This window comes from Rhinolophus ferrumequinum, chromosome 8 (genome assembly GCF_004115265.2).
Source record: "Rhinolophus ferrumequinum isolate MPI-CBG mRhiFer1 chromosome 8, mRhiFer1_v1.p, whole genome shotgun sequence".
Lineage (NCBI taxonomy): Eukaryota > Metazoa > Chordata > Mammalia > Chiroptera > Rhinolophidae > Rhinolophus > Rhinolophus ferrumequinum.
This window is the reverse complement of record NC_046291.1, coordinates 50,158,522-50,185,372: the sequence shown is the minus strand read 5'-3', so window position 1 is coordinate 50,185,372 and position 26,851 is coordinate 50,158,522. Positions and strand designations below refer to the sequence as shown.

The window sequence follows — 26,851 nt, the reverse complement described above, 5'->3', positions numbered from 1 at the left end:
AAATAGAGATTATTTTAAGTCCCTTAGGGAATATAGGCCAAAAAGTAGTAATAATACCCCAAATTGGAGTGCTCATGATGAAAACAGTGCTTAAACTATTAGAATAAAAACTTGGTTTCAGCTTTTAAAAAAAATGACAAAATGTATGCAGAACCTCAAATATGTGTATACATTTTGACCAATTCTATTTCTAAAAATGTATTTTAAGGGATTAATTAGATACATAAAAAGGATTATGTAGAAGGATATTCATCACAACATTGCTTATAATACTGGAATTGTAGAATTATATGATTATAAAATAGTATAAGTTATATTATACATTTTTATATAATTTATGATATAATGGTATAATAAAATTAAATATCATAAAAATTTTATAAATTTTTATAAAAGCCCATAATAGATGAATAGATAAATTATGGGACATGCTCTGGCAATAAAATACTACATAGCAACTTAAACTCATGTTTTCAATTAACACACAAAATGCATGAAATGTTAACAGAAGTCCTCTCTGGATTGTATTTTGTCCTTTTAAACCTGTCAACATTTTCTATCATACTTTCATAATTAAGAGGAAATAAAACTTTTTAATGTCAACTGAAAAGGTAACATATACAAACCCTGTATTTAAATATCCCTTAAAGTGTGAACGTTCTATGGAGGGATGTTTCACTATACCAGGGGTGCCAAAAAAATGTATACAAGTGGACACATTGGTCAACGCTGCCCAAGCAGTAGTTCGCAGTAATCAGAAGTGTCTGGACGCTGATGGTAACCACTCTGAGCACCTCTTTCAATTGCAGAAGCCAAACATGACGTGTATTCATCTTTTGTTGTCAGTATATACTGAGGATTACAATTTTAATACAGTTTTCCTTTCTTAAAATGTGTATACATTTTTTTGGCACCCTCTGCATGTGTAATGCAAGAGTAGGCTTGGGTACAAACTTAGGTAACTGTGTGTGTGTGTGTGTGTGTGTGTGTGTGTGTGTGTGTGTGTGAGTTTCTGGGGTAGAGTTTTTGTTATTGTCTTAAATAAACTACTTTGTTTTGGAAAACTTTTAAGTTTACAAAACACTTGCAAGGATAGTACAAGAGTTCCTATACAGGCCTTATCCAGTTTCAGTTCCCGTTAATGTCCTTATCTTACCTCACTGTGGTACATTTATCAAAACCAAGAAATCGACACTGATAAAGTACTGATAACTAAACTCCAAGCTTCAGTAACTTAGCTTTAAACTTTAAAAGTATCACAGCAGGTCCTTAAATAACATGTTTTGTTGTCTCGTTACAACGCTGATAAAATGCTGTAGGAACTTAACTCTTATTTATACCAATTAGCCTACAGTACAACTGCTTTTGTTATCCATCATTAGGCCTGAAATCAGACACCCTATTGACAACATTGATGACTTGCTGATGTTTTATGTCCATAAATTCAAAATCATCTCTGAAAACTATGGCAAGGACTGCCAACTGTTCAAGATCCATTACTTTTTTTTCTTCAATAAAGAACTTCTGAATTTTAGTTGAGTACTTCGCTGTCCAGAACAAAAACTACATTTTCTAGTTTTTGTTTTATTTTCCAATTGGGTGGCCATGTGACTGAGTTCTCGCCAAAAGGAATAAGTGAAAATTACTGGCATTCCTTCCAGTTAATGCCCTAAAAGGGCTGGTGTGTGTGTGTGCTCTGCTTCCCCTTCTCTGTCCTTTATCGCTGGGATGTGGACTTGATGGCAGGAGCTGCAACAGTCATCTTGGATATAAAAATGAAAGTCACATGGTGAAGACAGCAGAGAGCGAGCCAGCCCTGGAACTCCTACTTCTGGGTTGTTATATAAAAAAACAAACTGTTCAAGCTATTGTTATGTTGAGTCTTCATCTTAACCTGCAGCCTAGTAATACAAGGGGATAAAAATGTGCCATCCCTAAGACAATTTAAAATAACGTGCCATAGCCTCCATTTCTTTTGTGCTATGGAATAAAAGAAATGTAGTTTTTTTTTGTATGGTGATTATATGGAAGGAAATTATGTCTATATGCTTTCTTTTTCCTATTCAAACCTTCCACACCTCATCTCCCCTTTATTTTATGCTCTCAGTTACTATGGATTAATTGTCTGCAGTACTACCTAAGGCCAGTCCCTCTACTTGAGCACTGGACCCCATCGTCTTACCTACATAAGAAACCCCAACCTGCAATAGTCCCCTCTCTCTGCAGTGTCAGATATGCTGTGATAGTCCCCCTTTAAAATGCAAAACAAACAAAAAAGCTCCATCTTTAATCCTCCTCCAGCTATATTTTACTGTTCCCTTTAAGCCAACTGCCAAGAAATAGCGGTCTTATGTCTCCACTTCTGGTTCTCCCCATTTTCTCTTCAACCTACTCCAATCACATTGTTGTCATTGCCACTTCACTGAAACTACTCTTATCAAGGAATCTAATAACCGCCATATTTCTAAGTCCAATAATAAATAGTGAATTCTCACTTAATCCTATCAACTATGACTACATTGTTCACTCCCCACCTTGAAACACTTTTTCTACTTGACTTCCAGGACACAATTTTCTTCACTATCTGTGGCTTCTCAGCCTCCTGCTACATCCATCCCCTCTTTCTGATTTCTAAACACTGGAGTGCCTTAAGGCTTACTTCTCCCCCTTCTTCTCTATCTATACTATTTAAATACAGAAGCAAACTAAGAAAATAAGGGAATTATAGGTTATCAGACAAAATATAAACCTTGACAATGTAAAAATAGAATAATTATCAGACATCAAGAAATGGGAAAGGAGAGGTAGGAGGAAGTGTGAATGTTAACTCCTTTCATAATACGGAGTCTAAAAACAATTCTAACTTAATGTGTTCCTTTTTTTAATATTAGAAAGCTCTTTTAAGAAACAATCTCTTATGACACATGTATACAACATATTTTTATATTCAGCAATGTTTCTTTTTGTTAAATTTAAGTTAATTTAAATGTAATGCTTTTTATTTAAAAATGGCATGTGTATTGGTAAAAAGTCAATCACATGATAACAAACAGTTCTTACTATTTTAAGAAAACAGAAGAAGGAATTAGGGGCTTGTTTGAGACTGACTTTCTATGAATAGTTCCTAAAACAACATAACAAAACTGGTCGTTATCCAAAGACTGGCTCTAAAAACATATTATATTCGCTGTAATCCTTTGTTTACAGAATCATGTTTTGTCTATTCAAGTCACTCCAGTAAAAGGAATGACTTGGGTAATACCACCTCTCTCTCCATTCAACTAGTACCAAATCCAAGGCGTTAAATGCGATTTACCAGAATGAATAAAACTGGTTGGTGGAAGCTCAAATTATAGCCAGAATTCTACTTGCAAAGCATTCTGGCAACTGTAGTTTTTAGCTTTCCTGACTTTTTAGAAAAATGGATGTCAACTATATCTCCAAAATGTAAGTCAAATCAGTATATTCCTCCCTAAGCCCACCTAGTCAAAGCCAGTGTTATTTCTCATGTGACTGCTGCCCGTCTATATTCTACCTGCTTCCACTCTTAGCTCAGCAATGGCTTTTCATAGCTCCGTGAATAAAATCCAACACCTTATCACAGAGTACAAAGCCCTACAGGGCATGGACCTTTTTCGTCCTACCTTTCCGACCTCATTTTTACCCTTGTCCTCCTTGATCACTATATGCTCCAGCCACAACAGTCATCTTTCTGTTCTTCAACACACCAAGCCCATTCCCTCCTCAGGGCCTTTATTTGCGTTCCTTCAGCCTGGAAAACTCTAAGTATGTGTGAGATTTGCTCCCACATTTTTATGTCTTTATTCTCATGTCACTTTATCAGAGAGGCATTCCCTGATCAACCAATCTAAAACAGCACCAACCGCAGTAACTACTATCTTTCCCCTGATCAACATCATTAGACACCATGTACATTACAACCAAAACAAGATACCACTACACTCTCACCAGAATGACTAAAATTAAAAGACTATCCAAGACAATCTTGAAAAAGGAAAACTAAATTGAAGAACCTACCCTACCTCCCTGGGAGAATTACTGTAAAGCTAAAGTAATCAGGACAGAGTGTACTGGCAAAAAAACTTGACAGACTGATGAAAGGAACAGAATGGAAAGCTCAGAAACAGACCCACATTTATAGTCTTCTGATTTTCAATAAAGGAGCTGAAGCAATTTAATGAAGAAAAAAATCTTTTTAGTAAATAATGCTGGAATACATGAAAAACCGCATAGAAAAAAAGTAAGCTTCAACTCCTACCTCACACCATATGCAAAAATTAATTTAAGATGGAACAAAGACCTAAATAAAAAACCAAGCTTTCAGAGGAAAACAAAGAATATCTCTGTGACTTAAGGTAGGCAAAGGTTTCTTAGACAAGTTGCAAAAAGCAACACAGAAGAGAAAAATTAATACTTAGACTTCATTAAAATTAGAAATAACTGTTCATCAAAAAATATTATTATGAAAATTAAGATGTAAACCAGACTTGGAGATACTATTTGACAGTGAACTGGTATTCAGGATATATAAAGAACTCATATAACTCAGTAACAAAATGACAGACAACTGAATTTTTAAAAAACAGGCAAAAGATTTCAAAAGATATTACCCAAAATACATGGTATACAAATGGCCAATAGCATATGAAAAAGTGCTCCTCTTTTCATTAGTCATCAAATAAATGCAAATTAAAACCACATGATATATCAGTATACACACAGTGAAAAACATTAAAAGACTGACAACACCAAATTTGGCAAAGATATGGAACAAGATCTCTTATACACTGTTGATGGGAATGTAAAGTGGTATATCTGTTTTGGAAAGCAGTCTGGCAATTTCCTAAAAAAATATACGTACATCTATCATTTGATCTCACACTTATACTCCTAGGTATTTACTCAAAAGAAAAGAAAGCATGTGTCCAAAGACAAATACTCACACAAGCTTTATTTGAAATGCCTAAAAACTAGAAATAGCCTTAATATCCACAAACATTTGGATAAACTAATCAGTAGTTATGAAACACTACTCCTCAATGACAAGAAATTAACTACCGTGTTATAGTAAAATAAGTCCGGATCTTATATTAATTTTTGCTCCAAAAGACACATTAGAGCTGATTGTCCGGCTAGGTCTTATTTTCGGGGAAACAGGGTCTGATACATAATATGGAGAAATTATAAATTAATTAGTCAGAATGAAAGAAGCCAGACAAAAGTACCTACTGTGTGATTCCATTTATAAAAAATTCTAGAAAATGCAAAACTAATCTATAGTGACAGAGGTAGGGTCAGTGTTTGACAGGTGGAAGTGATAATAAATGGGCATGAAGAAACTTTGGGGGTAATAAATATGTTCACTACATTAATTGTGGTTTTGTTTTTATGGGTGTATATACATGTTAAAATGTATCAAATTGGGCTGGCCCAGTGGCTCAGGTGGTTGGAGCTCCGTACTCCTAACGCTGAGGTTGCCAGTTTGATTCCCACATGGGCCAGTGAGCTGTGCCCTTTACAACTAAGATTGTGAATGGCTCTCCCTGAAGCTGGGCTGCCGTGAGCAGCTGGAGGTTGATGTGAGTGGCCAGCAGCCATCATGAGAGGATGGCTGCCAGCGAGAACTGCCATGAGCGGCCAACCAAATACAACCAACTGCTTCAGCCGGGGGAGCGCAAAGCTCATAATACCAGCATGGGCCAGGGAGCTGTGTCCTACACAACTAGACTGAGAAACAATGGCTTGACCCGGAGTGGGGGGCGGGGGGGAGGCGGAAAAAGGGGGGGAAAATGTATCAAATTGTACTGTAAGCATGTGAAGTTTTCAATTATACCTCAATTTAGAATATAAACTAAAGGAAACAAGAGCCAGTAAGACACTTTAATGCTTATTTAATGATTTACAGTTTTTGTTACTCTGTAACTTCACTACACATAAATTTATTCTTTCATTCCTTAGCGTCTAGTTATTTTAAGATTAGAATAATTATAATAGCAATATATTAATAATTGAATAGCCTGTTAAAAATACACTGAAATGTTCTTTTCTTAAACAACTCTGAATACTATTATCTAAAAATGTTTCCACACATGCTCTGTATTAAAGATGTTAGACTTAAGAACATTAATATATTAGTAATACTCTCAAGTAAATATTAATTTCATAAGAGTTTAGCCAGTGAAATAATTTTTATATAAGATAATGTACATCTGATTTCCAATTAGGCAGGTTACAATGATTTTTCGACCAATAATGGTCAAATGAAAATATTTTTAAACCCTGGATTTTGTCCAGGTTTTTCACCTTTCCATTATAAGACTTAACTTTTCTTCCCTATTGCACTGAACTTTTTAAAACTTAAGATAATGCTACTGAGGAAAAAGAAGAATGTCTTCCCTAAATTTTTCTGGGTTATTTTCATTTAGCTCCAAAATTGTACAAAACATTGTACGAGAATCCTTTTAATGACAACATATACTGTCATCAGTGTTTTAACAAATGTGAATATACATAATGATTTAAAGTAATTTATATATTACCTGGCCACATCCAGGGGCAGTGCATAGAAAGGGTTTGTCATCACTCATATTCCACAGGTCCTTGTATTGCCTATAATAAAACATTGAGATGGCTAAATGTTTTACAGTATAGATTTTTAAATAAAGAATAATTTAAAATGTAATATTATTTGATTTTCCACTAAGTTTATTGCTTTTTCTATTTGAATGTGAAATAAAACACTTTTACTGACATTTTAACCCTGTCTTCCATCTTCTTATTATGAGTTAACAAATACGCATATATGTAACACGCACATTTTATACTGTAGAAAAAAAGGTTAAGGATCCTGGTTTACCAGGCTAAATCTTTCCGGTTCAACAGAAAGAATGAAATACTGTAGTTACAAAGTCACCACTTTAACCTCCAATGAAATAATGGATCTAGCCAACTATCATCAACGTCTGACAAAATCATTAGGAGAAAAGGTAATGGGAACATTATAATGGCTGGATGGAGCTGACAGCACCTGACCTCAAAGGACAGTCTTAAATTAACATCACTTAAAAGTGGGACAAATAGACATTACATACCTCTTGATATGATGCAATAGAAAGCACATGAAGTATTCTTGGGGGCAAAAAGTCAAACCTGAATCTAATCAAGGTTCTCTAGATTCAACTACAGAAAATACAGGAGACAGGAAAACATGTCAAACAACACTACCAGGTTGCAACCAACTAAATTAGGATAGGACAGCTAATATAGGATAAAAGACCTGGTCTCTCCAATACATAAATATCATGGGGGAACAAAAGAAGAGAGGAGGTGGGGGATCCAGTTTTAGATTAAAAGAGATTTAATAAACATACTAACCAAATGCAATATGGCGACCTTTTTGGATCCTGATTTGAAAAAAACAACTACAAAAAGACATTTTTGAGTCAAGATTATTTTCCTTCTTTTCTATTTAGACTTCAAGTTCTCAATTACTCCTTCTACCAACTTGTAGATTTTTATTTTGTTTTGGCTTTCTTTCTAGAAATTCTATACAACTGTATTTGACTCAACTGAAAATTCTGCAACACTTACTTTTCAACACTATCTTGTTAACTCTTCAGAGCAGTGTTTCCCAAAACATTTTAAATAGGGATGACAATAGCAACTACAGAAAAAAGGTATGTGGCCAAACAAATTCGGAAAATGCTGGAATACTTTGTTTTTGGGTAGGACTTTTCAGAGCCATTAACATGTTCAAATGAAATGTCTAGAGGAGCAACTAGAATATGGCATTTCTGCCACATCCATTTGCTATTTGAACCCTTTTTCTTTTTCACAGAACATCTCATGGGACTATTATTACCTGGACTTCATTTTAGGAGATACTAAAACCCTAAAACGTGTTTGTCATAGTTAAGGGTATTTTGTTGCTCTATTTGATAATTTAAAAACACAGTATCAGCTAAACTACATACTAGATAAGTGTTATCTTAGTAACGAAAAAAACCCAAATATTTACGTAGAAAATAAAAATTGTTATAATTTAAAATATTAGCTAAAAATACCAAATATTGCATACATACCTGGCAGAATTCACACGTAACTTGAATTTCATAAGTTGAACAACTTATCACGTCCTTTTTTTCATGGCAATGATACTGCAAAACAAAGTGGTTTCCCACTGTTAATAATAGTTTTGAAACATTTCTTGAAACACTGTAGAAAGTAAAAACACTCAAATTATTACACTCCCTATAACGTGACTGTCATCCAAAAACCCAGTCACTATTAAAAGTCTTTGTAATACTGTAGTGCTTCTGAAATATGAACACCCATGTAAAATGCCTTAAACCCAGGTTTATATTAATATATCCAACTCCATTATTAAGAGGGTGAAATATTTAATTTAGCCTTTACAGCTGTAGTTGAAGAGTAACCAATAAAAGGGTGAAAAGCCTGACTTCTGAAGTCAGATGAGAAGGAAGAGATCTAGTATTTCAAAATATCTATTTAAAATGCTTTTAATTTTTTGAAATGTAGTTGGTGGTAGTCAGGTTTTCAGCCTAATTCATCAAAATCTATTATATTTGTCCTATAATGTAGTTGATCTATATAAGCAGCTATTGCTTCCATAACTTTATAACTTACTCATGAGGTACCAGTTTAAAGACAAGTACAATATACTAAAACTATCCAGGTCAGTAGCCCTCCCATTTTTAAAACTCGGCTAACACTACTTCATCTTACATTCACCGAAATCCCATCTAGTGGTGAACACAGTAATTATATATGCATATTCAAATAAGCTAAGATAAAAATTTTATTTTGTATATTTTTGCTTATAAATGTAATGTCAAGGATGTCTTGCTTAGAAAAAGTGTCTAAATTATGTAGGGAAGTGTGTAAATAAACAGCCACAGTTCCGAGTCCTGGAGTTAAAAGAGTGATATGGTATAGCAGATAGGAAGAAGAAAGTTTTTCCCCTGGAGCCAGGCAAAATTTGTATCTAGTGGGATTCCATTTCTTCATTCACATCCAACTTGACCATGCTGTCTGTGAGAAGAGGGAACAAAACACTAGAATAATCCAAAGGAAACCTATAAAGGTTATGTTTCTATCACTGCCAGTAGAATGTGGGCTTCTCTTTGATAAGGAACTTATCCTTGGGGTAACTACCTAAAACAGTGCCTCCTGGCTTATAGCATTTACCTATTAAATATTAAGGAATGATAAATAACTGTACGACATGAACAAGTCAAATAAGTTTAGTTCACTTTAACTCAAAAAACTCTTCTAAAACTAATAAGGAAATGCAGATAAAATTGCTCTGAAAAACCAAAGCAATATTTAAACTTAACTAGTTAAGTTTCAGAAATATTTAAACACTAAATATACACCAAGAGATCCAAGCATCCAGCTCACAACCTCTTTCCAGTTTTCTAAGACAATTTCACATCTAAACACATGTGTTCTTTTATATTTTCTCTATTTCATTGCTTAAGGCATTTTATTTTAGAATCCCAAACGTGGTTAAAGGTATACTTTAAATTTTGTTTGTTACTGCATACCCAGAGCAATTTCCACTAGTATTAAGTATCCCACATAATCAATCTTACATAAGTATAAAAAAACCTTTAAAGATTAAGTTTTAAATAGGGTTCAGAACTAAATTACACCTTTAACTAAGATGTTGTAAGGAACTTTAAATTTTGCTCCCACAAAAATATAGAACAAAAATAAATAAAAGCCACCCCAAAAAGACCACAATTCAGATATAACTACTGTGTGACATTCCAGTCTCATCAATGTATACAGATACATAACTTTAAAAACTGTAAAAACAGTATAACTTCCTTTAAAACGTAATTATCTACATTCTGCCACATGATTAAATAGTGGTATCATTAAATATTAGATGTCATTTTTAATAGCTACATAGTCTTCCATCATACAGACAAGACATTTATAACTAATTCTCTATTAGTGGATTTTTATCCTCAATGAATATTTTTGTGGATAAATTTTTGCGCAATACCTTTAATTTCTACAGAATGAATTTCTGGACGTGAAATTACTATGTCAAAGTGAAGGCATATTTTTAAGGCTTTTGATTTACATTGCTGAACTGCCCGCAAATATAGTGTTGACTTCTACTTTACAAATAGAGTCTAGTAGGAACTCATTTCTCAATACCCACACAAATACGTGATATTATTTTTTAACATTTTAGTCAGATTAGTGAAAAAACTAATTTTAAAGTTGCGTATCTTGACACACTAATAAGGTTGAACTTTTTCATATATATAAAATGGTCCTTTACAGTTATCTGTGTAATGCTCCCTTTGCTGATTCTTAAAAAATCGAATGTTAGTCCAGCATTCTCTCAAATATAGATCACTGGCTCTTTCTTATGATACGGATTTGTGATCATGTACCTCACTGTGTTCCTGGTCTGGTCCTAACTACTCCACCTACAAATGCGGTTCCAGAGAACGAAATGACTTATTCAAAGTAAAAAAACAAAAAACAAAACAACCCATGGGACAAGAACCTTTCTACTGCTACACTACGCTTGCCAAATGGTATGCCTTGCTCTACTAAACATATTACACTTTGCTATTCTGTGCCTACCAACTATGCAGTTCTTATGTAAATCGCCTTTAAAAAAAATAGTACAGAAAGTGTCTTTTGGGACTTGTAGAGTTAATCCACTGACCCATTATCAAAGAAAAATCACACATAATATAAAATGCCAATAAGAAAATAGTAGAGAAGAACACTTTAATGAAAGATGAATAGAAGAAAATGGGAGAACCTGGCAAACCATTTCGTGTAACTTAAAATTAATATAAAAGCCAAGCCTCCAGAAAAAAACATATATAAGGGTGTCTTCATCGGAGGCAGCTGAGGGAGGGCATTGGGAGACAGCGCAGTGCAGAATGTCAGAACCCGGACAGGGTGAGAAAGGAGTCCATGGGGGGTGCGGAGAAGATGGAGGGGAGTCTGAATTGGGCGAGGAAATATGTGGAAGGGTACAGAGCCTGATGTAGGGTATCAATGCCCAAGCAGGTTAAGAAGGTATCCACGACGTAGGGAATAGGGTTGGCACCAGTCCAGCAAAGGATATCAGGGCCAAGCAGGAGGACATCTACTTGATCAAAAGCAGAGGACATGGGGACAGCAGGTAATTCATTACACACACACACAGTGACTGACTGAACAAGTAAATATAAATACATCAAGCCTGTGGTGGATAAAGGCAAATTCACACTATGAGTGGAGGTAATTATACAGAATGAGCCTTTGTATTAGATGAGATTTGGCCATTGGTGTAAACTCATGAGTTTCAATATAGATATAATACACAGAAATACAGATGATAGTGTGTACATACATACGTGCATATATATTCATATAGTTCCCTAGCTGTGTCCACTGAGAGGGCCTGGGAACACTGATACCCCAGTAGGAATAAGACCACTCAGCACGCAGATCTTGCTGTCGAAATATCATTCTCCACCAAAAGGAACTTGGGCTCCTTGAAGATTTGGCTGATTCCAGGACTGGAGCAGGGAAAGCACAGGATGAGCCTTAAATATCTTGTGCCAGAAAGTAAAGACTTACATACATGTATATTTGGCTGGAAAGTGGCCAAATCCAGGACAATTTGAGAATCAAAATAAAAAATGATAGTAATGGATCATACGGTGAATAAAAACAGGATTCCATTAATCCATACTGATATAAAAGAATAAACTGAAAGTTTGATAAGACAGGATATTTACATACTCTCAAAGTATCTCCCTATAAAATACATTTTAACTACTAAAGGCGAAAGAGTAATTTATAGCACAAAAGCCTGGCAAGTATCATCTTAGTCAGCTGATCCACGTTAACAACACTAGATATACGGGAAATCACTGTCACATGCCCCCAACAGGATGTAAGGCGGACGTATCATCACTTCCACTATAGCCATGCAAAAGATAACATTACCTGAATTTAATCATGAAGAAGTATTATACAACCCCAATTGAAGCAAAATAAATGACCTATAATCTCCAAGTGTTTAAGTCATCACAGTCAAGGAAAGACTGAGGAACTGTTTCAGCTTTAAAAAGACCAACGACACAACAACTAACTGCAATGTAAGATTCTAGACTGAATCTTTTTGCTATAAATATAAAAGACATTATTGGAATAATTGACAAAACTTAAATGTGATGTGCAAGTTAGATGGTAGTAATATATTAATGTTAATTTCTTGAGTTTCATGGTTGTATGGTGGTTTTGAAGAACGTCTTATTGTAGAAAACAGTATCTAGGGATAATAGGACATCATGCTGGCAACTTAGTCTTAAAAGATTCTGAACATAAAAAAAATTTTTTAAGGAATTTAAAGATTTTTTAAAGTTAAATTTAAAAAACATACAAGAGTTTAAGTTTTATATAAATAGTATGCACTGTAATCCACTATATAACCATTATATAATTAGTATGTAGTTTGTAACAGTAGTTGTATGAGAAAAATGCTACAAAACATACAGATTCTCTAATAATTCTCGATTTGTTTCTGGTTTATAGCTTTCATGTTATGAGATGTCAAAGAGCAGAAAAACTATGTTCTGTACTGCAAGGTTAAGAGCAAACAGAATCATATTATACTAGAACAATTTCCAGACCTGAATAGAGAATTGAAGAGTGATAGTGATACCAGACAATTATTTGTCCAACTAGATAGTTTCCTTTTTTAAAAAATATGAAATGTGGGTCAAATTTGTTAAGCGAGATAAGATGATCCTGTGGACTGTAGTATCAATATGCCCATGCCATTTTGAATTCTATCATTCAAATGATTCAGTGGATAGAAGTATTTGCTTGACTTACATTTCTATCAAAAATAAATAAGAGGTAACTCACTTCATAGAAAATAGCACGGGTAAACGAATCTTAACAAATGGGAGATAATAAATTTCTGATGACTAGCTTCATAAATTTCTAAAATGTGAATTTGACTGATCTAGTTAATTGGTTACAGACCTATAAATGTTGTAACCTCTTACCTTTAAAGCATATTTCAAAACAGATTTTAAATCAGGGTAATACTAAGTGTTTACTACAATGTACAGCATTCCCAAACATTTCTAATACAATTTATTTTATGAAATTGATTTGGAAAACATCTGACTGCCTATTGTACCCAATACCATATTAAGAAATATGGTCCATGTCCTCCAAGTCAGCTTAGTAAGGAGGAGAAACAAATAAAACTACTACTACTAATTCTGTGATGTACGTACAATACCAAAGACATTCCCAGACTCTATGGGAACCTGGGAGATAAGGAGCATACCGGAGCAGTCACCTCTCCTCAGCATCCATACTCCTGTCATAGAGTCTGAGTACCAACAAAGGGCAATCCCATATATCCAGTACCCTGACATACCTGGTTCAAGTGAACCAGGGGACACATCTGACCAAGTTAAGCCAATGAGATTACTACTGTAGCAAATTTGTAAAAAGGAAAAAAAAAATCAGCCAAACCGAGGTGAGCACCAGAGATCCAAAAATCATACTTAGGACTGATGGGTATTTTCTGTCATGTTCATACTATTAAGAAATTAATGAAAGCCAGACTGGAGTAGGCACAGGAAAACAGCCAAGATGACAGAACGTAGTTTGTGATGCCTGACTATGCTTCTATGACTGGGTGACGTGAGAGTCCTCTGTACCCTGAGTGTGGGGCGGGGGGAGTGGAGAGAGGGAAGAAGAATAAATAACAGAGACCATATGTGGCCCCCATGAAGCCTAAAATATTTACTGTTTGGCCCTTTAAAGAAAATGTTTTCCTAACCCTACTAGAAAACATGGAAAGATTTTAAGTACGTGAACTAGATAATCACAGGGGCGTGTTGGTAAGAACACTAATTGGAGTGAGGAGGATGGATTAGATAGGGCAACACTATGCATAAGAAAACCAGTACAAATTACTGCTGAATTCAGGAAAGACAATGACGGTCTGAACTCAAGTAGTACCAGTTGAAATGAGAGGAAAGGACCAGCTTATGAAAAAAATGCTCTTAGGATAAGGCCTCATATCCTTAACATTGTTTCCGGACCCTTGCATGGATTGACTCCTGCCTCCCACTCCAGTCTTATGCTACCTTTTCATCTCTTGGCTCTAGTTATACAGCCTTTTAATCAGCTCCCTCTCTCAGCTCTTACTTCCCACTCATCTACCCCTTTCTTAGATAACACCACTCACCTCTGCTATCCCTCCATCCACTATCCCCCTCTACCCTGAAATTCAGATCTCTCACTCAGTCCCTCAGTCAATAAATACTTACTGAGTATGTGCAAGATGGTAGGAACTGTGCTAGACTCCAGACAGACACAGTCCCTGCCTTCATGGAATTTACATTTTATGGAAACTACTTCTAACCAAATCAGTAGACTTGAACATTTAAGTCGGACAAGTAGCTCAAAATTATTTAATGTAGGTATCAGTGGGAATAATGCAGGAAAAAAATTATCAAGTGTTGCCACCTTTTCTTCCTTATACCAGCTTAAAATTTTTTACTTTTTCAAAAATATATATGTACATTCACATTATTTTCCAAATTTTTGTCAAAATTAAAGTAACTGTATTTACACATACAGGTAGTTTCTTTTGTTCTAAACCTCCAGATTCAGATACAACAGCATAGGCCAATTTGCTTGTGTATCAATACATCTGACAAAGTCTATCACCAGACCACCCTGTTTTGAAAGATTTTTTATGCCAGGCCACATTTATTAAATCAATATTTTCCTTCCATCTTTAGAAGCTACATCTCCAAGCTATAAATGGCTTGAGACCAGAAACCATTGCACTTTATAACTTTTAACATCAGCACATCGTAGCAGCCACATACTAGATGTTTAATAAAGGTATGTATTAAGCACTATATAACTTCCTATTAATGTTTCTGATCAGCATGAAATAATCATGGTACTAAACTTAGCTGATATAATTCAATCCAAAAGCAAACAACTCTGACATTTTAGTTAGCTTGTACAGCCTTAGAGTGGGTAATACTTTTTGTCCAAAATATTTTTGAAATACAGAAAATACCTCCTGGAATCACTCCTGTTATCATCTTTATAAAATCCTAGGAGAATTGAGACTTTCATATTGCGACCCTTTGCTATAGAGAAGGCTCCCTAGTCAGGTAAGTTTAGGAGCCTCTAGGTTAAACTAAATCAAACACTTAATATTAAGTCTTCAGTGTACTATTATGTGCTGCTATACACAGTAGCTCCAAAAGGACATTTTCAAATTTACTGAACCTCAAAATTTCTTTTTTTTATTAAACACTATCAGTATGGTAGGACACTAGCATTCCGAGGACTACTGTCTGAAAATATCTGTTGAATTCAGTAACATTTGAGACAATCATAAAATAAAATACCATTTTTTTGCATTAAAAGCTTAAAATCTCTTACCTTTCTAGCTGGTGGGCCATGAGCTTTATTCACTTTGCTGCCAGGAATTCCCTCGGCTCTAATCAAGCAAGCAGTGTTTCTCAGGTTTCCTTCTAAGTATCCCTACAGCAGAAAAAAGTGAACTCATTACTCTGCACGATCTAAAGAAATAGCCTCATGCTGTCCAACTCCACTATAGCATTTTAAAAATGTTGATTTTATACTTAAAATGCATGTGAATTCTGCCTTCCATTCTATTATTTTTTAAATAAAAATTAAGATTCCCTCCAAAGTCTTCAGTGCTCCAGGAAGATGCTTATCCTGTGGCCTCCCATAACTTCTAGCACATTGCCACCTATCAGAGGTATGCTTTGAGGATGGACTACAACAATGGAAATTGGTGAAAGGAGAAAACTGAAGCTTTTTATTATCACAGCATCGGCAGTGCTGGCTTTGAGCATCACACTGTTTACTGTGGAGATTAGTAGTGTTTCTTATGTCAGTGCTGCACCGCAACACCCATGGGACCCACTATGTGCTTCTTACTAGGAAACAGCTTGACTTTTTTATACCTGAATCAGTTAGGATTATGTTCATGTGAGTGACAGAAAACTCAAAATAACAATGGCTGAAATCAGAAGTTTATTTCTGTCATATAAACACAGGCAGTCCAGAACCATAATCATTAGGAGCCGAGGCTCTTTCTACTTTGTTGTTTAGCCATCCTTAACATGTGGCATCCTCTTCATGGTTTAAAATAACCGCTCAAGGTCTAGCCATTACATCTGCTGATCAGACAGCAAGAAGAGGGGAATGGGGGGGATAAGTAATAGCCTCTCTGGGGAAACTTTTCAAAAATCTCACAGGGAACTTCTATTGACATTGCATAGGCCAGAACTTAGGTCACATGGCCAGAGCTAGCAAGAAAGCTGGAAAAAAATTCTTTATTTTGCCACATGCTCAGTTACAAATTGAAGCCACTTACAATAAAGAAAAATAGGAGAATGAATATTGGTGGACATTTTAGTAGTTTCTACCATCATACTCATCTCATTCTAAAATGTAAGATGGTTGATACCTTGTAGAGATGCCTTGGCAGTCTACTGAAGAAAGCTTTCAAAAGCAGAAAGTCCTGCCAAGTGGCCAAGGAGCAAGACCAATGTTCATAAGGACTTGTCTACATAAGCAAGGCCAAGGTGTAGGTGAAGAAGGTAAAGAATCTGAAGACCAGAATAACAATGCAAGAGTAAAGAAACAAGCTAAATGATTGTATTCGTATAAGCAGTCCATGGAACACAGAAATCATTACATGGGACTGTTATGTGGTAATGGGAGTGACCAAGGTGAGAGTGGGTAAGAACTTGGAAGAAAGTTCAGTTAGCAAATGCATTAGGAAAAGGCAGTGAACAGAGAAGCAAGATGTAAAAGGGAAAGTAGACTTTCCTACACATTATTTGAGGCCTCAGCTCCCATAATTAGGCTATGTATGAACTTTGGAGATTTCCCTGTTGTACAGACTGTTGCAAAGAAGGTTGCACTTTATCTTGAATAAGGTTGGCTGAAACAGCCTTAATATGTTTAAAAATTTAATGTGAATACCGGAAGCTAAAAAGACTATTTCAAAGCTGGCAACAAAATTCTGCTCTATATACAGACTATTCCTTAAAGGGAAAGGAACCCAAACAGGATATACCACTATACAAATGTAAAATGGGGACTATAAATGAAGCAACAATTCAAAGGACAAATGGCGCTGTGGGATGGTGTTGTAGGTAAATTACTGCCATGCTACCCTACCTACTGTACATGTATTTCTTATGTTTGGATATAATTAACCTGTGGGTAAAGGGTCGGATCTCTGCTGAAGGGGCAAACACTGCTAATAGAAGTATTCTAAAAAGCAGCAGTTACTGTGACAGGAAACAGGACCCAAGGTAGACATCAACCTGAGAAAGAAATGAACTCTCTTGGACGTGGAGTCAGAAGACTCTAACACACTCAAGGGCAATGCTGGGTAGGAAAGAGAAGTTGGCTTCTGGCCTTGTGGGAAGACAAGAGCTAGCAAAAGAGAGACGGGCCTTTCAAGGCAGCAGTGTTCAAACAGGTTTATGTATTACTGAAGGCTAACTAAGACTTTCCAAAGGACATCTGAACAGGATTTAGTTTTAACGAAATCAATTTCCATCTCTTCAACTTCCCTATATTTGCCTTCCTAAAAATGATCTGCCTACTTTCTTTAAATCATCATTCTTCCACATTTGAAAACTCATCTCTCTCACCCAGACCAAATCTTATTATAATCCATTACTCCAGGTTGTAAAAACCTCCATAGAACAAAACAAGGGGATAATTTTATAGCATCTTAAAGCTTCCAGTAATCAAGGCACCATTAAACCTCAGACTTGTGTCTTTCCCTGGTTTGTAAATATTTCTGTTACAGCAAAGCATGGCTTGAAGAATAGTGTTTTGCCCTGTGTTTAGGAATGCTCTGAATTCAGATATATTGTACAGTGTGATGACAGGAACAATAAAAACTTTCATTTAATGATTCGCTCTTCCATCCTCAAAATATTGTCCATAAATGCACTGTCCTGACAGAGAGCTCCATGAAAATAAAGCAAAGAGGAAATAATAAGAAACTTTGAAAAGTTTAATTCATATTTGTTGCAGAGATAAGGTGATTAATACTGTAAAACATTAAAATATACTGGATCCAAATAAAATGTTAGAGACATGGAGATTAAATAAAACTTCAATAATAAACAGGAACAATGAAAGTTTCCAACTGTTAAAGATGAATTAATTCAAGTTTGTTTTTTAAAACCAATGATAACATCACATCACCACGGAAATTAGGTACTTACAAAATGGTGTCAATATCTACAAAAGCCAGAAATGTTATTTTTTTCCAACTACTTAAATTTATGATGAAAACTTTAGGAATCAATTTAGAAATGTGCAAGGGTACAGTTTATCAAAGTTTGTTTCAGGCTCATGTGAGTGGAGTAGGCAGAATAGCCTTCCAATGATGTCCTGGAACCTGTGAATAGGTTATGTTACATGGAAAAATGGACTTCACAGATGTAGAAAGATTACAGAGCCTAAAACAGGAAGATTATCCTGGGTTACCCAGGTGGCCCAATCTAATTACATGAGCAGAGAACGTTCTCCCTTTGGAGTCAGAGAGAGCCAGCTGCAGCAGCAGTCACAGAGGTTAGAAGCATGGGAGAGACTTGACCTGCCATTACTGGAAGAAAGCAGCATTGAAAGCATTTCAGCTTCTAGAAACAGTCAGAAGAGGGACCTCGGTCCTACAACTGCAGTCAGCCTACAGTCTCTGCATGAACCTAGAAGTGGATTCTGCCCCACACCCTCCAAAAAAGAAATGCAGCTCTGCCAACATACTGATTTTGGCTTTATAAGACCAGAAGCAGAGGGCCCAGACTTCTGACCTACAAAAACTGTGAGACAAATTTGTGTTGTTTTAAGATGTAGAGTATGTGGTAATCTGTGATGCAGAATTAGATAATAGAATGAGCAAAAACGTTGAAGGACCCAGGAGGACAGGCTGCGTCCCAGTCTTCAAGGGCAGCAACACCTCAGACACAGAGTTTTGTCTGTGCTATAAATTCCTTCTTATATCTTGGTCAAGTGCCACGAAATGCAAGGACTGATCCTAAGGCTCAACGTGGGAATAGCAAACTGGGCCTAATAACAAACTTAAATCTCAGAGTTTGAAAACCTGTAGCTATGAGCTGGTAAGGTAACAGCTGAGTGTTTATACTAGAAAAATTTTAAATGGTATGATTTCACTAAGATTCGCTCTGGTAAGAAATAGTATACCAGTTACAGGGTTGTCAAAAAGAATAAATGAAAATAATATATGAAAAATACATATTATAGTAAATGGTATTCACACAGTATCTATTAAGTTTATTAGCAGTTTTACTGTATTTTATTTTGACTTTAAAATGTATTCTCCTAATGCTTAATTAATCCTAATCTTACTACCTTCTTTATTTCTAAACCAGTAACTGAGAAAGACATGTTTAATTCTTAGAAGATTTTTACATTAGTCTTTAACCCATGAATTTGATGTCATCCCATAAGGCTATTTGGTACATAACGCTTAGTTCATCAATGTAAGAAAATCAAACTCCTCAAATGTGAGAAAAATATAAGCCCAGCTTTAATGAGGAAAGCAGCAGTTTTTAATTCTGCCCCACTCAGAGCAGGCATGACAGTCCTTCACACATATCCGACTCCCACGAGTATACTACGGTTTTGATGAAACTCCTCAAAGTCCATGGAATACATAAAGAACTTCACAGACTTTTCTCAAATATCGTATTCATAAAAGTATATTATTAGTAATGTGAATAGTGATATCAGCCTAACATCTCAAAATATACTTTAATAAAAATATCAGTAGCCCAATTTTTAAGTTAAACTTCCTTTTTTAAGTGAGTCTTGATTACTCCCAGACCTTTATTCTGTAAGTGATATAAGATAAGCAAATTCTTGTTTTAAAGTTTAAAATTACAACAGAACACTAAAGATATATAAATACAAAGAACTTACAGATTAATGGTTATGAATATGAACAGTGCCAATGCAAGCTTTTATTAGTAACATCACTTCAGATTTGGTAATCATCTCTGTTATATAAATAATGTCTAGGCAGTGTGGAAGTTCCTCAAAAAATTACGAATAGAATTACCATATGACCCAGCAATCCCTCTCCTGGGTATCTACCCAAATAATCTGAAAACATCTACACATAAAGACACGTGTGCTCCAATGTTCATTGCAGCTTTGTTTACGGTGGCCAAGACATGGAAACAACCAAAATGTCCTTCGATAGATGAATGGATAAAGAAGTTGTGGTATATATACACAATGGAATATTATTTGGCGGTAAGAAAAGATGATATAGGAACATTTGTGACAACATGGATGGATCTTGAGAGTATAATGCTAAGCGAAATAAGTCAGAAAAAGCAGAGAACCATATGATTTCACTGATATGTGGTATATAAACCAAAAACAACAAAAGAACAAGACAAACAAATGAGAAACAAGAACTCATAGACACAGACAATAGTTCAGTGGTTACCAGAGGGTAAGGGGGTGGGGGGTGGGAGATGAGGGTAAGGGGGATCAAATATATGGTGATGGAAGGAGAACTGACTCTGGGTGGTGAACACACAATGGGATTTATAGATGATGTATTACAGAATTGTAAACCTGAAATCTATGTAATTTTACTAACAATTGTCACCCCAATAAATTAAAAAATAATAATAATAATAATGTCCACAACATTATTTTTGCTCAAGGTAGATATATAAAATGTATTTATCAATGCTTTTGTCTTACTAAAAACTTATCTTTTGTAAAAGTAAAAATAGAAATTCCTACCTACCCAAATATATTACAATAATTCACAATCTTAATCACTATTAAGAGTACATGAATAGTAAATTCTCATTATTAAGAGAACACAGTAAGATAGGGTCTGGGTTAAGTACAATTCCCATCACAACACTGGTAAGCTCCCCTCTCCTCTCCTCAAAGTATGTCAACATTCAAGTAAGTGAGAGAGATGTACAGGAAACCCTCAATTCATCATCTATATTTCAACAATTATTAAAAACCTTCCTTACAAATGATAAAAGACACCAGTGACTCTCGACATTGGTTGAGAACCAATGATGCAGTTATGTCAGTTGAATAATTAGTAACAAATTCAAAAGAACAAGGATTAGAAATGTGGTACACATTTTAATTTAATCATCTCTTCCACAATGGAGAGGAAGAATGAAAGTTCTCAATGAAATGTTTATAAAGTGGGATTGGTGGAAAAGAAAATAATAATTGGGTTTTATGGAAATCATAATATCACAATTTATCATCTCAAAATACGGATATGCTATACTGCATGAGCTTTATACAGAAAAAGTCTAACTCAGGGAGAAGGCGGGTATGTGAACAAAAAATATAAGATATTCTCTCACATGGATTTACGAAAATTCTAGGAAAACCGACCTATATTGCCAAAGCTACCAAACAGATGGTTGATATACTACCTTCAAGCCACATCACACACATGCCTGGAGGAGCTGTGATAAATTATTGTTCTGAATGAACTTTAACAATAATAATTACCACATCATATACTCCGTACTCATTAAGTTCCTAATGCTGTTTTAAGCATTGTATATACATTATTTGAATTATCACAAGCTAGGAGTTAAATATTATTCTCAAAGATAAGGAAACTGAGGCACAGAGAAGTTATATTATTTGCTCAAGGTGACACAGATAAGTGGTAGAACCATGACAATCTGGCTCCTAATAATTACCCTAAAACATTGATTATATACTTACTATGTACCAGAAAATGATATTGAGGAAACGACAACTCCAGTTAGCTATAACATGCACATTCTTTATTTCAAGGTTTACCTATATGGAAATGTTATTGTGAATTTTTATAACTCATAGATCTATAGTTCAAAAAGTAACTCATATTAAAAGAAACTGGCATAAGACCCAACATGTAAACTATGTAAAACTGCATAAAATTTATGTACTATTAGATTGTCAAAAAATGTCAGTAATCTTTTAAGAGAAACAAAGTGAAATGTCAGAAAATATGCAATATACAGTATCTGTTCCAGCACATAGATAGATCACTGGTAGACAATACAGATTGGTATGGTCAACTAAATAATACTGCTAAAGAAATGCAACTTATTCCCATTAATAATTCCTCATTAAGTAATCGTACTTTATTAATAAACACAACTCCAAAGGTGGTAAAATTACGACAAAGATGGTGCATTCATATTCTGATTATGGTGTAAACTTGATCAACTGTTTGGGAGGCAAAAATGTGGCAACCGTAAAAACATTTATATCATTTGACCTAGTAATCTCATTTGAAATTAGTACCCTATGGAAACAATTCAAAATAAGAAAAAAGATATGTACAGAGATGTTCAATTCAGTGTTAAAACAGGCAGAAACTGAAGATAATTATTTTCCTGTTGTTCATTTAAAATTAAGGAAATTTTAAGTCATTTGGTAAATATCATGTTTACTATTAAATATTACAAAGGTATTACAAAAATGCTAATGCTATAAAAAGTGAAATAAAACTATATAATATTATAATTCTGTAAAAACTATAATGTATATGCACAAATTAGAAAGCAACAAAAATAATGAAAACAATTATCTGTTAGTAGGGCAAAATTGGAGTTGATTTCTGGTAACACTATTCTAACAAGTGTTCAATAAATAAAAGGAAACACACAAGCCCAAACAGTGGAATTAGAAAAACAAAGCTATAAAATTGGGATAACAAAGGTTTAGGATGAATTAGGCAAACTAAAGAGCATTTAAGAGACATATTTATAAACTTAATTATAGATGGTGGTAACCATATACTACCAAAATAAGCAAAATACACTTGGTATTTTGCCAAAATGGCTTTTGCTAATTACAATCATTCCCACTCTGTCTTTCCCCACTAATCTTGTTGAGAATCGCTGTGGTAATAAGCTATTACTACTGTAGGGAGTGCTTTCTATTCCTTGGGTATTAAGACAGAGAAAATGGTTGAGAACCTCTCTATCTTTAAGATACAGAATACAGACATGGGTGAATGGGACTTGCCCCAAAAGTATTGTTTATTTACATCCCTTCTTACTGCAAAAAAGAAAAGTTTTTAATCACTTTACTACCACTGTCCAAAATGTCAAGGAAAAAAAGCATCACTAAATGTACTTAAAAATGTAAACGAATATACCAGTTTCAAGGTTAACAGAATAAATGAAAATAGTATATATAATATACAGAGGATGCCAAAAAAATGTATACAGAAAGGAAAAAACTGTACTAAAATTACACTGACGGTAACCACTTTGAGCACCTCTTGTAACTGCGGAAGTCAAATGTGACTTGTATTCATCTTTTGTTATCGGTATATATTGAGTATTACAATTTTAATACAGTATTTTTCTTTCTTAAAATGTGTATAATTTTTGGAACCCTCTGTATATGTATTTATAATTATTAATTATAACATATGACATATTTATAATAATATATGTAAAATAATTCCAATTATTGTTGGCCTTAAAGATCCACAAACTTTCTTAAATGCCCATGAAACTATACCTTATACTAACTTTTTAACCGTTAGCTCAAGAAAGAGAACAAAAGAAATAACATGTTTTGTGGTGTTTTTCCCTAGAAATAGGTAAATACTATCACTATTACCTCACCAATAAAAACTACATTAAGAGAACATGTAGCATCTTAGGTAAATTAGTTAGCCTCAAGGAATAGGTGTGAGTATAGGATAAACACAGAAATACTAAGTTAAACTACTGAGTATAGCAATGCAAATTTATAGCTTCTTTTTTTAAAGTACATTTTAATTACAGAGAATAGATAACAAGTACTACATGCATTGATTTCTATAAGGATGAACTGAATTTCCAATTGTTGTTATTGGGTTTTAAACGAGGTTTGATTATTTGCCTAAGCTGATACAGATAATAAGATCCAGAGTTGATCTAACATGATCTAACAATTTTAATACCAGCAGAGAACATATAAATCATTAAAACCCAACTTTTCCAAATTACAAAAATTTAGGTAGAAAAAATGTAATGATTTCTTGAGACGTAATACTAGTTACAAGTAGCAGACATTCGATGCATAGCATATAATTTTTTGATATTCATAGCTTCAAAATAGTGAATATCAAAAACAATCATCCCTGCATGTTATTTGTTAAAAGAGCTGACATAATAACCATTTCTACTTTTACCTTAGTTGAAAAATATGAAACAAAAACTCCAACTAAAAAAAGTAAATACAGGGATTTCTGGAATACATATTTAATAGAACAGAACATAGTGCCCCAAATATGAAATATTCTAATAAGGTATTTATAAAAGAACTTTCAGGAAATGCAATCAGATCTACAGAAGGCATTATGTACCTTAAAAACACACAAAAAAGTCCCTGAAAGCTCCTTTCTTACTGACAATTCAAACACAAACAACCAAATTCTAAATTACCACATTATATTTCAAATAATTTAAAACGTAATGGCAGTAGCATCTTCTCAAAGATTAAACATGTTTCAGGAAAGCAGCATACACACCACTGTAAATTTGCAAGATTCCTATAAATTACAAAGACTAGGATTGTTAATTGTTAATGATTGATGGCCTTAAAGATCTATGAACTTCCTTTATTCTGTTACTTGATCTTCAGAAAGACATCTTTTTTTATAATACATACTTTATATCAATATTCCTGCAATTTTGAAAAGTGTACAGTGGATTCCTCAAGTCAGTGTAGCAAATTGAATTAGGAGACATAACTGCTACTATATGTGTCATTAGGGCACTTAATCCTGTAGGGTTGACTTTTTAACAAGCTACTCACCTTCATAGCTTTGTTACAATGGACTAAGAATACATGGTTATTTAAAGATTATGCCTAGAAAGGCTATTACTGACAATGCCAGTGGTTATGAATTTCTTCACATAGGACAAAAAGTGTGCTCAGAGAACAGTTTTGTTCTGATTTCAAATACATACATTAAATTTATGCATTGTTACCGGTTCCATAATTTAAAATTCCTAAGAAATTGTAGCTTTCACATTATAATTTAGGGATTACTCAATAGGCCTAAGGTCCATCAGGAGTTATCACTTTTATGCCATCGTATTCACTGTAGTTTTGTTCTTGGCCTCACCAGTTTTAAGACTCCCCATTAAGCAAAGACAGTTTTATACTACCTAAGGGCACAAAAGTAGTCCCAGGTCTTTCACCCTCACCCGCCTTCCAGCGTCGGTTCAATGAGCGAACACAGAACTCTCTCTCTCTGGCCCTTCGGGCATTGATAAAAAGCACAGGTTATTTCCCACCAGCAGCTCTGCAGTGCACCCAAGGAGGTAAAATATGGGGGAAAACACAAGAATCAATCTGCACCCACACTCAGCCCCGCCCCAGCGGGAAAAAGTGGGGGGTGGCGGGGGCAGCAGGGACAGGAAAGGCCGAGACTTCCAAGTCCCAGGTTCTCCATACCATTTGTTCTATCGTTTCACCGCAGCCAGAGAGACCCTGACCCTATTTTCAGCCGCGCCTCCCTACCCACCTGCCCGCCACCATCACAAACACAGTCCCCAACCACTGAGTCCTGGGTGGGGAGACCAGAGCCAGCCCTCTTCCAGGGTAGAAGCGGTCTCCCCGAGCCCTGGGCGCATCCGACGTGTGGCCCAGGGCCCTCTAAACTGACCAGAGAAGATAAACCGGGGGGAGGGGTCTCAGAGCCGTTATTCCTTTTTCCTCTTCGTTAGGAAAGCGTGCGAGCGGGGAGGGGCCGGAACAACGAACACCGGTTACCTAACGGTCCGGCCCGGCCGGTCGGGCTCGGGCAGCAGACGCCGCGCGGCGGCCGAGGCGGCAGCACAGCCACAGTGGCCGGGAGGCTAGGAACCGAGGCAGGAGCGCCCGAGGTGATGGGGAGCGGGGGGTGGAGACTATGGTGAGCAACGTCGCCATGTTAGTGCCTTCTTTCTCCGTATCCCTACAGTGTCTAGTCCTGTGGCCCTCTCCCCATCATTACTCACCTTTCCAGGTCACTCATTCATGCTTCTTTCGGTCGCCAGCGAGGCCTGAGCTCAACCGTGTTTACAAACTACCCCTGGAGGAAAGGGCTGAACGGCACTTTAAAGGCCACGGGCTCCCACAGGCTTCCGTCCTCTCTCGCGAGATCGGATTGACAAGCCTTCTCCCCGCCCCACTCCCGGCATTCCCCCCCTTTCTTCTCGTGCCCCTCCCCTCCACGCTCACGCCCCTTCTTCTCTTCTTTCAGACCGAGCGCCTCGGGGTCAGGTGATGCCGTCAGACCTGAGGGGAAGGAGGCGGGACTTCAGGAAGGCGGGGATGGAGGAGGCGGAACCAAAGACACTCAGTAGCTGATGATTGGACAAAGCGCCCGGAGGGCGGGCAGCAGTTCTGGAGGGGGCGAGACCACAGAGCCAATGGAGGTGTCTCGGTAGCCCGGCCCTGCGGAAGCCTGTGATTGGCAGCCGGCTGGGTGTGGGACATTGGGGCAGGTGGAGGGTGAGGTCACGGGAAGAGTTTGACGGTGTGCAGAGAGGCAAGGTGAACTCTGGAAAGGCTGTGAGTGGCAGAGAGAGCGCGGGCTGAGTCCCCCGAGCCCAGCCCCGGGAGCCCGGTATTTCCGTTGCTGTCACTTCCTGGCCCTGGGTGGGAAGAAGGTAAAGCATAGGGAGGCGCGCGCCTAAACCCGTCTTCCGGTACCCTGAAGCCT

General features: G+C 36.0%; 1 protein-coding gene across 2 annotated transcripts in view; it reads right to left on the bottom strand.

The window, feature by feature from the left end:
* ATF2 (activating transcription factor 2) overlaps positions 1-26,298 on the bottom strand; it is a 73,724-nt gene extending 47,426 nt beyond the window's left edge. For both annotated transcript variants that reach the window (XM_033111963.1, XM_033111964.1), the window contains exons 1-4: positions 26,145-26,298; positions 15,505-15,606; positions 8,103-8,177; positions 6,561-6,630 (exon numbers count right to left, since the gene is read on the bottom strand). In XM_033111963.1, coding sequence (XP_032967854.1) covers positions 6,561-6,630; positions 8,103-8,134 — 102 coding nt within the window. In that variant the 5' untranslated portion in view covers positions 8,135-8,177; positions 15,505-15,606; positions 26,145-26,298. The remainder of the gene's footprint in view (positions 1-6,560; positions 6,631-8,102; positions 8,178-15,504; positions 15,607-26,144) is intronic.
* Between the last annotated feature and the right edge of the window lie 553 nt (positions 26,299-26,851).